Raw genomic sequence first — 13135 nt, forward strand, 5'->3', positions numbered from 1 at the left:
TGCTGAGGCATGATTTCCCTTTACAAAAACCATGTTGACTATTCCCCAACAAATTATGCTCATCTATGTGTCTGAGTGCTCCTTTAGCATCTCGATCGTCCAGTGGCCCCACTGGTTGTTTAGCAGGCTTCCTGCTTCTGATGGACTTAACATTTTTTTTTGCTATTACTTTTTGAGTTTTTGGCTAGCTGTTCTTCAGATTCTTTTTTGGCCTTCCTAATTATATTTTTACACATCATTTGCCAGAGTTTATGCTCCTTTCTATTTTCCTCATTAGGATTTAACTTCCACTTTTTAAAGGATGCCTTTTTGCCTCTCACTGCTCCTTTTACTTTGTTGTTTAGCCAGGGTGGCTCTTTTTTGGTTCTCTTACTATGTTTTTTTATTTGGGGCATACATTTAAGTTGAGCCTCTATTATGGTGTCTTTAAAAGTTTCCATGCAGCTTGCAGGGATTTTACTTTTGGTTCTGTACCTTTTAACTTATGTTTCACTAACCTCCTCATTTTTGTGTAGTTTGCCTTTCTGAAATTAAATACTACAGTGTTGGGCCGCTGTGATGTTTTCCCCGCCACAGGGATGTTAAATTTAATTATATTATGGTCACTATTACCAAGCGGTCCAGCTATATTCAGCTCTTGGACTTGATCCTGAGCTTCACTAGACTAAATCAAGAATTGACTCTCCTCTTGTGGGTTCCAGGACTAGCTGCTCCAAGAAGCAGTCATTTAAGGTGTCAAGAAACTTTATCTCTGCATCCCTTCCTGAGGTGATATGTACCTAATCAATATGGGGATAGTTGAAATCCCCCATTATTAGTGAGTTTTTTATTTTAATAGCCTCTCTAATCTCCCTGAGCATTTCACAGTCACAATCAACAGCCTGGTCAGGTGGTCTGTAATATACCCCTACTGCTATGGATGATACACAGTATATAATTTATAGTTTTAGGAACAGTGAATTTGTAAAAGGGGACCATACCAATTATTCTGTAGCAAGAACTTCATTGCTATCACTGGTATCTTAACATTTAATAATGTTTTAAGAGGGGTTCTACTGGTTAAGTGAACTAATTATGAGAGCATGGACAGCCCTAATGGGTTTAGCTACATAAAGAAATGGCACTTGATAGCCCATTAGTCTAAGCAGGATCAGTGAGAGTTGAAAACACCAATCCAATTTAAAAAATGATGTGAAACATAGATTTTGTAAGGAACCAGACTAAATAACTCTACTTGAGACAGACAAAGGCAGTAGCAACTTGACGATGAATCAAGTGGAGAATACTATTCAGATGACTGACATTGCCCCCCTGCCTGCTGCTTTTCAGTTACTCAGTTTGATTGTTATTAATATGCAAATCATTACCTTGAATCTCTTTCTAGGATTTCAGAAAAAGCTTTCCATTAAAATTCAGCAAGGAAACTTGCTTTCACAGTCATCAAGTGGCAATTTCATGATATGGACTTGTCATGAATACAGAAAGAAGGGTAGCAACCTTTATGTATGCAGTAGCATAAAATCCCTCTTTGGCAGTTGTACTGGATTGCCTTACCTGTAAGGGGTTAAGCAGTTCAAATAACATAGTTGGCACCTGACCAGAAGGACGAATGAGGAAAGATGATACTTTCAAATCTGGGGGGGAAGGATTTGTTTGTGGCTATCTTTTGTTGTTCCCTCTCCGGACGGAGGGGGAAGCCAAGCAGGTACAATATCTCCAGAAATATATCTGGAATAATCCATCTAAAACCACAGAAATTGTAAGTAGGGCAAGGAAATGCATTAGGTTATCTTTTGTTCTGGCTTGTTAATTTTTCCTATGTTACAAAAACAGGAATGAAACTACATCTGTAACTGTGAAGCTGAGCCCAGAGGGGAATCCTCTGTGTTTTTAATCTTTTATTACCCTGTGAAGTTACCTTCCATCCTGATTTTGCAGGTGTGATTCTTTTACTGTTTTCTTTATAATAAAGTTCTTCTTTTAAGAACCTGATTGATTTCAGTGTCCTGAAGACAAAGGGTCTGGTGTGTGCTCACACTGCTAAGGCAACTGGTTGGTATATTATTCTCAAGCCTCCCCAGGAAAGGGGGTGAAGGGGCTTGGGAGGATATTGGGGGTGGGGGTGGGGGGATAGAGATTCCAAGTGACCCATCCCTAAATATTTTGTGTAAATCACTTGGTGGTGGCAGCAATACCAGTCCAAGGACAAGGAAAGGAATTTGTGTCTTAGAAAAGTTTTAACCTAAGCTGGTAAAATATAAGCTTAGGAGGTCTTTCATGCGGGTCCCCACATCTGTACCTCAGCGTTCGGGGGGGGGGGGGGAAACCCTGACAGGACTAAATAAAACTATGTTGCACCCTCGGCACAAAGAGCAATAACGAAATAGTTAAAATATACTGAAAAATTCTAAAACTGTCCCTCTTCCTTTGGTCAAAACAGCTTGGGTTTCTGGGTGTCCGGGGCATGTTGCAATGCCTATCTCTTCTCTTTTTACATCGATTCTATCTCCCCACCAGTAACCGTTGTATTATGCTCAAGAGAAAAGTGGACTCAAATCCACATCAGTTACAACTTCTAAATTTGTATTTACGCTTTTGCATAATTATTTTGACAGAGAGAGAACAGAATAAGGATATGAATGACCAAAATAGAGTACAATATACAGTTCCTGCAAAAATCATCTTCACCTAGTACATTTAACCTATAACACACAAATCATGTCAAGAAATCTGAGCTTCTATTAAACAGTAATTCCCAAGATGTGCTGAAGCAAAATCACATTTAGGAGACGTTGAACTTCTCCCAGAATAGATATAAACTTGCTCTTGCCAAAACACATATTACAGCCTCTCAGCGATTGCCTTTGTCCCTGAGCCACAGTGTCAGAGTTGCACTCAAATGGAGGCTCTGGAGCTGAAACCATCCAGGTGTAAGAAAGGGAAGCGACAGGTGTTCTTGGGAGGACTATTCAGCTTTGGAATTTAGTCACTGTCCCCTTAGTCAAAACAGCTTTGGTTTCTGGGCCTCCAGGGTAAGCTGCAATGCCTATCTCTTGTCGTTGGCTTTTACACTGGTGAGGCTGGATTATGGAGGGACTCTGTTGGTAGACTTAAATTTTGCTATGATAGAGATATTGCTTTTAAGAAGTGATCAAGGAAGCATACTTGTTTGCGTAACTCTGTAATTTAAAAGACTGACGGGGTGTCCAGAGCTTTGGATGGATGCTCTTTTTCAGCTTTGGTAAAAATATAAATTAAGTCACCAAGTTCTATAGTATGTATATTAAAAAAAATAAGTTTAATGCAGTACACTGTATAGCTCTTTGGAAAATTAACTTTCCTCTGTTTTTCCATTACTGTTCTGCAGCTAGAAAGAGTAATGCCCCAAGAACACCTTTAAGTAATCAATCACTTGACTAATCTTAAATGTTCACACAGACAGAAAGTTTCACTACGGTGTTACAACTATGCCCCAGTACTGCACTGATTTATGGAATGCCGCTGCACTGTATGCAGGATCATGTAATGGATGACCAGAATGAAGGAATTAAGTAACACATTACTACTATGGCGAGTAATACTATTACACAATATGCACTAGTCATGTAATCAAAACAGCTCTACCCCTCCAAAATATCTGCTCATTAAGAGCTAAATTTTCAAGATGTCTCAGCTCTTATTTAGAAATCTACATGAATTTGGCAGATTTTCAAAGGAGTTCAGCACCCAGGAACTTCCATTGTTCAGCTGGGTGCTGAAATTTTGAAAATCGGACCCTAAATATATTAAAGAAAACTAATCACTAAAACTCTGCTGCAGTAATTTTACCCATAGACAAGTGACATTAGTTGGACATGACAAGATGTAAGTGCAGGCAAAGATTACATAAAGCAAGGTAAGACAAGAGACAGTAAGTTAGATATTTTCTTTCAGAGGTGTCTCCATCCCAACAAATAAAATAGAAGTCAAACCACTCAGATCTTTCTATTCAACTCTTTTTCATATAAAGAGGTCTCCCTGAAAGGAAATGGCCTTCCTGTTTATCTTAGGACCAGTGTTATGCGGAAAAGAGTTAAATCAACAGCAGGGCCGGCTCCAGGGTTTTGGCCGCCCCAAGCAGCCAAAACCAAAAAAAAAAAAAAAAAAAAAAAAAGCCGCAATCGCGCTCTGCAGCGGCAATTCGGCAGGAGGTCCTTCACTCCCAGGCGGAGTGAGGGACCATCCGCCGAAATGCCACCGAATACCTGGACGTGTCGCCCCTCTCCGGAGCGGCCGCCCCAAGCACCTGCTTGACAAGCTGGTGCCTGGAGCCGGCCCTGATCAACAGTAGCAGAGCCTAGGGGCTAAGATCTTCATGCACAATGTTTTCAAGTGCTTCATCTTGAAATTTTCCAAACTTCCTGATAACTCCATTCCTAAAAGTTGATTGTAATGTTGCCCATAATCCATGTTATCTATTTTCCTTCACCCTTCTGGAGATGCAACTTTCTGCTAATATTCAATATAGCCAATGTCTCCTCTTTTCTCCCTCAGACATACAATCTGTTAAAGGTAGTTCCCATTTTGATTCCAAGGATCTCTGCTCTGAGAACATCAATGTACAGTTTTGCTCATTATTCCCTATCCTTGACTGGCAGTATAACTTCAGCCAGCCGAGGAGTAGCTACAGTTGACTTACCTTCAATAGATTTCCTCTGACTAAGCAGGAGAACATAGTGCTTAAAAAGGAAGAACTGCTACACGGCTCTCTGCATGAAACATGAATTTCTGCTATTCTCTTGCCTTTCATTCTATCATGTCAGGGAGAATCCCTATTCTCACAATGCTTCAAACAAGGTAATATGTGACTTAATGAGTCACATCAGAAGACTACTGGATTCAGGATGGAATGTAACCCATATCTGGCACAGTTGATGTTATCACGAGAAGTCCATCCAGTGTTTTCACTCTTGGCAAAACTGACATTTTAACAAAGGTACATTTTCCTAACTCTGAAGAGATAATTGATGTTTCAGCTAAAAACCTTCAGACAACTATGTTAAAACATCAGAAAACACTGTCAGATTTAAAATTCCATCTGTATCAACAAGAACTACAGGCAGCCAAGCATTTAATTTAAAACTCCCTACATAACCCTTAACCTCACCTTCGAAGAATCCGAGCCATCTGGCTTAAGTAATTTACCACACTCCAGCTATTGACTCTCACCTTTAGCGCATACTCTATTCCACTATTACAGAAACTATTTCTTATGGTTAATTGTCTGTTTGGCTGAAGTACACTGTAGTTACAATAAACAGATCCACTACTGTAGAAGAGAAGCTGAGCACTGACAGCCTTGGCACTAAGGGTTCATTTAGCCTTCTGAGAGTCCAGCTAAATATCATCTACTAACTAATACCTTTCATCAGTAAGAAAAAAGTTTCATTTCCAGCTTTACAAAAAATATAGCATAGCTCTGCTGATGAAACAATGGTGGCACGTGCTTCAGTACTATGTTAATTTAAATCCACATACATGCAATTTGCTACTCTCTCACATCCACTCCACTGTAATTTACATTATTATAACAGTATTAGACTTTCAAAAATTAGAACTAACCAAGGTTAAGGTTCAGAATGCTTCCTGGAGTGGAAGTTCTTTCTTGTTTAGCAGCAATAGGTGTTGAGGCTTGAGGAGAGAAAGGTTTTGGGCTGCCTGATAAGCTCCCTGTTTGGCCCGTCCTTGCTGGTGCTGGAGAAGCTGAAAGAGTACAGAATTGGTAAAGAAATATTTAAAAACAAAATGAGCCAGAATAAAGCAAGGGGTGGTGAAATGGCTTTTCATTTCAACTAACATAAGTAGGGGCAGGGAGAGGCTTTTAACAGCTGCCAGTGCAAGTTACAGTTCGGTTAAAGCTACAACAACCCTTTTATTTTGCTTATTAAATAAGAAATCATAAAATAAATCATTTACTTGTGATTCAGTTCTGTTAAATCAAAGAATTATTTTGGCTCTGATAAACTCTGATACAAGTTATTGGGTGATATCAAGATTTTGTGTATTTTAGATATTAATAAGATCTTGACAAACTGAATTGGCACCTAATTTTATTTTATTTAGAAGCGAGATGCCATAAAAAGATGCCTATTCCAGGCTCTAGGAGCATAAAAGGTGAATTAAAAGCACAATTCACAACAAAAGCAGCACAGCAGTAGCAGATCAACTACCCTAGCACAAGGTAACAAGACATTCGAGTATTTGGAATTGCATGCTCTGAGAGGCTTCACTTTAGCTGAGTCTTCTTTTAAATTAATGGAGATATCCCATCTCCTAGAAATGGAAGGGACCTTGAAAGGTCATCGAATCCAGCCCCCTGCCTTCACTAGCAGGACCAAGTACTGATTTTGCCCCAGATCCCTAAGTGGCCCCCTCAAGGATTGAACTCACAACCCTGGGTTTAGCAGGTCAATGCTCAAACCACTGAGATATCCCTCCCCCCAACTATTTAATTCAGCTGTGAATTAAAAGTTTCAAAAACCACCACTTTGGGGGGGATAGGGAGATAGGTTGGGGAAGGAAGCATATATAGGACATTACCTATGAGACTCAATATTCTCAATGAGAGATGTCTGATTAAATCTCTGCTTAATGCTTTGAAAATACACTACTTACACACATTATTGAATATTAATAAGGGTGTATTCATAGCTCTTCCTTAAGAAATATAAAGCATCCTGATATTCCTAAAAGGCAGCAAACTGGGAGAGAATGTATGTTAAGGTACAATCATGTTTATTTAATACTTTGTTATGCAATGACCATAATTAGACGCACATTTAGTATTTCAGACATATTTCTAAGTTATTTATCCCTGTCACTCCATTACATCAAATATCCATGGCAAAGAGCGATATCTCTCTAACAGCGTTCAAATGGGAACATTCTGTGTTATGGTCTTCAAGTAGATCACCTGATTTTTTTTTTTAATCACAGAAACAAGCCATTTAAATTTTAATCAAAACTTTTATTTTCAAAAATAAGACAGCAACAAAGTTTAAGGATGTGGTAAATATTACAGAAATTAATTTTTATAACATGGAACAGGGAAAAAAATGTAGCCAAAAAACAGGGAACTAAGTAAAGTAGTCAACTGTTGTCAGATCAAACCTAGCTTTTTTATGTGCTTCAATGATGGACAAGTAGAGCCTGGGGAAAAGGAAAACATTAATTCCAGGAAATTTATTTGTAAAAGTCAAGAAGCAGGAGTCACATGATGCTGTCTGCCTGCCATATCTATCTACTTCTGATGAAGTGACTCTGATCTGACTCTCCATGATGAGCTCCACTTCCTTCCCAAGAAATAATAATATGGCACAATTAAAAGAATCCATGGTGGATAAAAATCAATGATTTAAAAAAAAAAAATCGGATTTTTTTTAATCAGATTTTTTTGATAAAGTGCTTTTTGAGGAAAGAACTGATCTAAAGATAGTTTTAATTAAGATACATTATAGCTCAACGTTATCTCATCATGGAATAGAGATTATAAATTCTAATTCTATAGTATGAGACAATATATTCATGTAATGTTTAAGAAAAGTTTTGTAAATGAGTTCCAATAGTTCATGGATTAGGGACCCAATTTTATGGGGTTCCACAGGCTTCTGTATAGATTATTTAGATTAATCTTTCTATCTATCCAATGGGTCTATCCATCTATCCATCAGAGATGCTTAGTTTTGAAGTTCTTAAACTGTGGGTGTGTGTCTCCAAAGGTAACATGCTTGTTAATAACAAAAATGTTTTAAAATAAATAAATAATATATAGAGGTGAGAAATAACAGACCTAAACTCTATTGTGCCTCTGCAAATTTATGTACACAGAGTCAATCCCTTTCAAAAAGTTCAATGAATAAAAGATTGTTGGGGGCAGAATAGATCTAGACAAGGAGAAGAAGTTTGGAGATAAATGTGAGAAGTGAGGGACATATGCTTGTTTTGTTAAAACGTTATATGTTTGCTGTTGACGAAAAAAATTCAGAATATTTAACGTTGTTGTTTTAGTTAAATAAAACAATTTAACGTCTGTCTGGTGATGTTCTCCTAATACAGCATGGATTAGCCTCCTCTCAGAGGTAAGCAGCAACTATTGCCAGGACTTTGGAGAACACCCTTGGGGTAGAGGAGAGATCAAAGGGAAGCACTCAGTATTGGAAATGATCCTGGCCTATAATGAATTGTAGATATTTCCTGTCCAAAGAGAGTGTATGAAAATAGGCATCTTGTAGGTCAAGGGCCAATCCCCCTTCTCCTGTGAAGAAATTATAGCTGCCAGAGTCACCATCCTGAACTTTTCAGGTTTTACAAACTTGTTTGGAAATATTAGATCTAAGATCAGTCTCCACTCTCTTCCCTTCTTTGATCTAAGGAAATACTACAAGTAAAACCTCTTACACCCAAGTGAGAGGGAGGGACCAACTCTATTGTGCCTAACTGGAGGAGTGTTTCCCTCCTGCTTTAATACAAGCTCCAGAAGGGAGCTGAAGGGTTGGAATGACAGCCTGATGTTATGTCCTCTATGAACTACTTATCTGTAGTACTCCACCTCCAGGCATGTTGGAAATGGGAAAGGACAAATGGGTGCAGCTGTAAAATCAGAGGTGCAGAAGGATTCAAACTCTTAACCTGCCTGTCAAAACTGCTGTTTAGGAGACAGTTTGGTGGTTGTGGAAGGTGGGTGGGCAGCCCTCTTTCTCTGAAACTTATGTCTTTTTATTTTCTTTTATTTGGGGGGGGGGGGGATGAGTGGATCTATGGAATCCAGAAAACTGAGCAGGACATGACCTCTAGGCAATCTGTGGCCTACTAAACCTCTCTTATTTGTAGGTGTATATATGCCCATGAAACAAAGTGACTCTACAGTCCTCCAGCGTATGCAACGACTCATCTGTGGTCTCCGAAAAAAGCCTACGACCATCAAAAGGGAGGTCCTCAAAAGTGTACTGTACTTCTCTCTGAAACCACAAGAGCTGGAGCCAGGATACTCTGCACATACAGTAATTACAGCTCTGGACATGGACCTGGCGGCAGTGTCCGCAGCATCCAAGGAGGCTTGAAGAGTGGTTCTGGCTAATAATTGAAATGAGGGACTGGAATTGCTCCTTAAGTTCCTGTGGCAGGTGTTCAATATGGACCATCAATCTATTACAGTTTGCGAAAATGTATTTGGCCACAACAGCCTGATAGTAACCCTGCAGTTCAGGATCATGAACTGAGGAACAGGACTTCCGGCCAAATAGATCCAGTTTCTTTTGGTCCTTCTCATGTGGAGCAGACCAGGAGAAGTGTTGCCTGCTCTGCTCGTTTACTGCATCCATTACTAGGGAGTTAGGTGGAGGGTGAGAGAACAAGAAATCAAAATGTAATACTTTTTATCTGCTCTTCCACATGTTGGTGGACTAGTAGCAGTTGTTTGCCACACAGTCTTAGCTGGACCCAGGAGTGCCTCATTGATGGGTAATGCCACCCTGGAGGTCGTTGCTGACCATAGAATATCCAAAGCTTGTGTTGTGAATCTCTGACCTCTATGAGTGGAATTTGAAGAGGGTCAGCTACTCTCTTTATGAGGTCTTAAAATTGCTGAAAACTGTCAGCCTTGGAAGGTGGTGGAAGTGTTTGAAATGGGTGTTTGAGTGGTGACCCATGTATCTGCCCTGGCTTCCTGTTCTTCAAATGTCTCCTCCTCTGGGGGTGGGGGAAGTGAAGGGTCGGGATGGTTGGGGAGGAGAGAACTGAACAAGCCTAGTTTCCCCTTGATATGGTACTGGTGGAGAACTGTTGTCAGTAAGCAGTCCAGGGATCCCCGTATGGCCACGGGGGTGGGTGGCATGCAGGGTTGGTTCCACCATCCTTGATGACAGTCACGATCTTCCCTGTGACTGTCAAAGAAACGGTTACTGACAGGATATGATGGGGTACCCTAGACTGAAATAGAAGAGAAGGAATGATTTCCAAAATCTATCTGTCGGAAGTGATGATTCACCAAGTTGGATAGAACAGCATCAGGTGGTTGATGAAGGGATGGTTGGTGGGATGTAATGTTGGCAGCAATAGATGGGTGAGGTCTGACAAGCCCTCGACCAAACCTGCAAATCTGCTGTTTGGATGTTGATTGTTGAGAGATGGTGGATTGGGAGGAGTTTGGGCCGCGTCTGGTTGGTCTCAGTCTACTTCACTGGTTATTGTATTGTCTCAGTTGCTACGTGTATGAGATTTGTCTGGGTCGCTGCAATGTATAATACCTGCCTTGTTTACGTTTTATTGCAGATATATAAATACTAAGAGATCTGAGAGTGGCTCAAGTCTTTCAACAACTGAAGTGACTCATTAGTCTTGCTGGCGAACAGTTTTGGACCCTCAAACGGAAGGTCTTCTACCATGGCTTGGACTTCCTTGGGGAATCCTGATAGGTGAAGCCAGGATGGCTGGCGCATTACTACGGCGGTTGTGATGGCTCTTGCCACTGTGTCAGCAGAGTCCAAAGATGCCTGAAGGGCTGTCCTAGCCAAGAGATGACCCTCAGAAATGAGCAACTGCTCCCTTTTTTTCTTTGGCATGCAGTTAATAAAGTCAGAAAATTTGGAATAGTTTATGTAGTCATACTTTGCCATAAGGGCTTCATAATTGGCGATTCTGAAGTGAGGTGTTGCTGATATGTAGGCCTTGCAGCCGAGTAAGTCTAGTCATTTCCACTCCTTATCAGAAGGGGTGGTGCTGGAGGAATGTTGCTTGCCCTTTTCGTTAACTGCATCAACTACCAATGAATTTGGCTGAGGATGTATGAATAGAAATTCCATCCCTTTTTAAGGGACGTAGAATTTTTTGTCCGCTTTCTTAGATTATGGAGAGATGGTAGTGGGGGTCAGCCATATGTTCTTTGCAGGTTCCATGAGTGCTGAATTAATCGGGAGGGCAATCTTAGAGGAGGTGGATGTGTGGAGTATATCCAAGAGCTCGTGCCACAATTCAGAGACCTTCTCGAGGGTTATCTGGAGCTTGTTAGCAATCCGTTTGAAGAGACTCTGGAAGTTCCTGAGATCATCTCCAGGTAGAAGGTGGAGAGGGCATAACAGTCTCATCTGGTGAGAGTCAGGTGCAGGTAGCAGGAGCTGCCTCCTGATCTAAGATTACTTCCACCTCCTCAAAATTCTGTTTAGGAGGGGCCTCTGGCAGCACTGTGGATTTTGGTATAGCATATCTGTGTATCTCCATGGTGGCAGTTGTGGTGTTAGAGTAAATCTGTCTATAAGCTGCCCATGGGTCTCAGAATGCCCACTGAGGTGGGACGGGCATAGGCAGGGATCCCCACAGATGACCATACCACCCTTGAAAATCAGGTTGGGTAAGAGGTTTGGGGTGCTCCTGAAGTGTAGACCGAACACTGGCTGGCATGGGTGAAGACTGTTGGAGGAGAAAGCCTCCCCCTTCCACATCCTCAGGAGGAGAAGCTCTTGTCGTTGGAGTGAGCGGCAGTGAAAGTACCGAAGCAGTATCTGTACCAAAGAGAGGTGATTCCGGTACCGGGGCAACTGTCAAGTCTTTAGGAGCAAGAAACTGTTGCAGTACCGATGGAGGTACTGGTACCGAGAATTGTGGCAGTACTAGGGGACCTTGCAGTGTCGGTAGGAACGGAGCCTGCACAGATCACACCAAGGACGGCGTGGGGATCTGCGGTGCTGTATCTGCGCAATGTAGCATAATCCCAGGAGGTGGCAGTGTTGCTTGTTGAACAGAGTCACCCGGTACCGAGCGCTTTTTCTGTGTTGTAGGTGCCGAGGTAGAGAAGGCAGTCTTCCCCCTTCCCTCCTTCTTAGAGCCTGCCCGCCTACGGTCTGCGGCTTGAAAGGCACCGCCAGTGCCGGAGATCCCTGCAGACTCAAAGGTACTATGCTGCAGCATGGTCGGTACCGAAGCGGTAGATGGAGTCAGGGATCGCTTCTTCTTTGGAGCAGTTTTCAGAGCGGGAGTGTTAGCTCTCCTCTTTCCATGTCCTTTAGAAGACAGGTCCCCTCCCTGTGAGGTGGAGGAGGGGGTGTCTGTCAGAAGCCGCATGCCGGAGAAGTTTGCAAACCCAGGTCTGAGGTGGGACGGAGAGACTTCTCCATTAAGAGGAGTTTCAGCTTAAGGTCTCTGGCTTTCTTGATCTGGCCGTGAGACCACGGAATTTTTGCACTTCCGGGGCACATGAATTTCCCCCAAGCATGGGACACATTGTGAGTGTCAGTCAGAAATCGGAATTGCCTCCCGGCAGGAAATTCAGCATTTAAAGCCAGGAGACCCTGGCATTTTGAGAGAAAACAATGTCACTTAAGGATTTTTTTTTTTTAATGGGGAGAAAAAGAAGAAAAGGGGCTTAATCAACTTACTAACCTAACTATTCTAAACTATTTAAGATTCTGTTTATTCCACAAACTAGAACTGTGTTGTAACTGGATCCCCCCCACTCAAAGGCAACTGAAGACTTGATGACTGACTATGTAAAGTAGCATGAGAGAGGTTTTCTGTTGCCCTATGATATTTAACCTTTAAGTGCCTGGTAACTATAGGACACTTAGCATGTACATTATATAGTGTGACAAAGTCAGGCCTGATGGCTGCAAGAGGGTCCTGGAAGGCTGATATATTAGCGCTTTTTCCTAGAAGCTGAGAAGGGGGTTACCTCAGGTCAATTAGGGACACCTGAATCCAATTAAGGGCTGCCTGAGGCCTTTAAAAACCCCTGGGGGGCAGGAAGAGAAAGACAAGCTGCTGCCAGACTAGTGGCAGCAGGGAAATAGGCTGCTCTAGGGTGAGAGGCTGTGCTCCTTCCCATAGAGGAGACAGCCAAACTTGAGTGCCTGCTAAGGGAAGGACTGACACCTGAGATACCCTCTCCAGATTTTGTTTATAAGACTGTTTCCGTTTTGTTTGGTGGAGGATCACCCCTTAGGCTGACCCTCAGGCCTACCCTGAAAATACAACCAATGGAGCACAGATGGGGGAAGGCAAATCCTGCCTGAGTGGGGCTTATTACTCCAGGCCCACCATTGCCAGCACTAGGGCTGACAAGAGAAAAGAGGTGACTTGCCACAATAGCTTAACATATCATGTCTGA

The 13135-nt window shown here is 41.8% G+C and overlaps 1 protein-coding gene across 16 annotated transcripts in view; it reads right to left on the reverse strand.

Annotated features, from left to right (window-relative positions):
• The window catches only part of ZMYND8 (zinc finger MYND-type containing 8), a 134395-nt gene that overhangs the window by 36846 nt on the left and 84414 nt on the right, over positions 1-13135 (reverse strand). For 15 of the 16 annotated variants that reach the window (XM_065566640.1, XM_065566639.1, XM_065566643.1 and 12 more), the window contains one exon: positions 5602-5742. The exons of the other annotated variant lie outside the window; for it this stretch is intronic. In XM_065566640.1, coding sequence (XP_065422712.1) covers positions 5602-5742 — 141 coding nt within the window. The remainder of the gene's footprint in view (positions 1-5601; positions 5743-13135) is intronic. 16 annotated transcript variants of the gene reach the window in all.

The sequence above is a fragment of the Chrysemys picta genome, chromosome 13, assembly GCF_011386835.1.
Source record: "Chrysemys picta bellii isolate R12L10 chromosome 13, ASM1138683v2, whole genome shotgun sequence".
In the NCBI taxonomy this organism is placed as follows: Eukaryota; Metazoa; Chordata; order Testudines; family Emydidae; genus Chrysemys; species Chrysemys picta.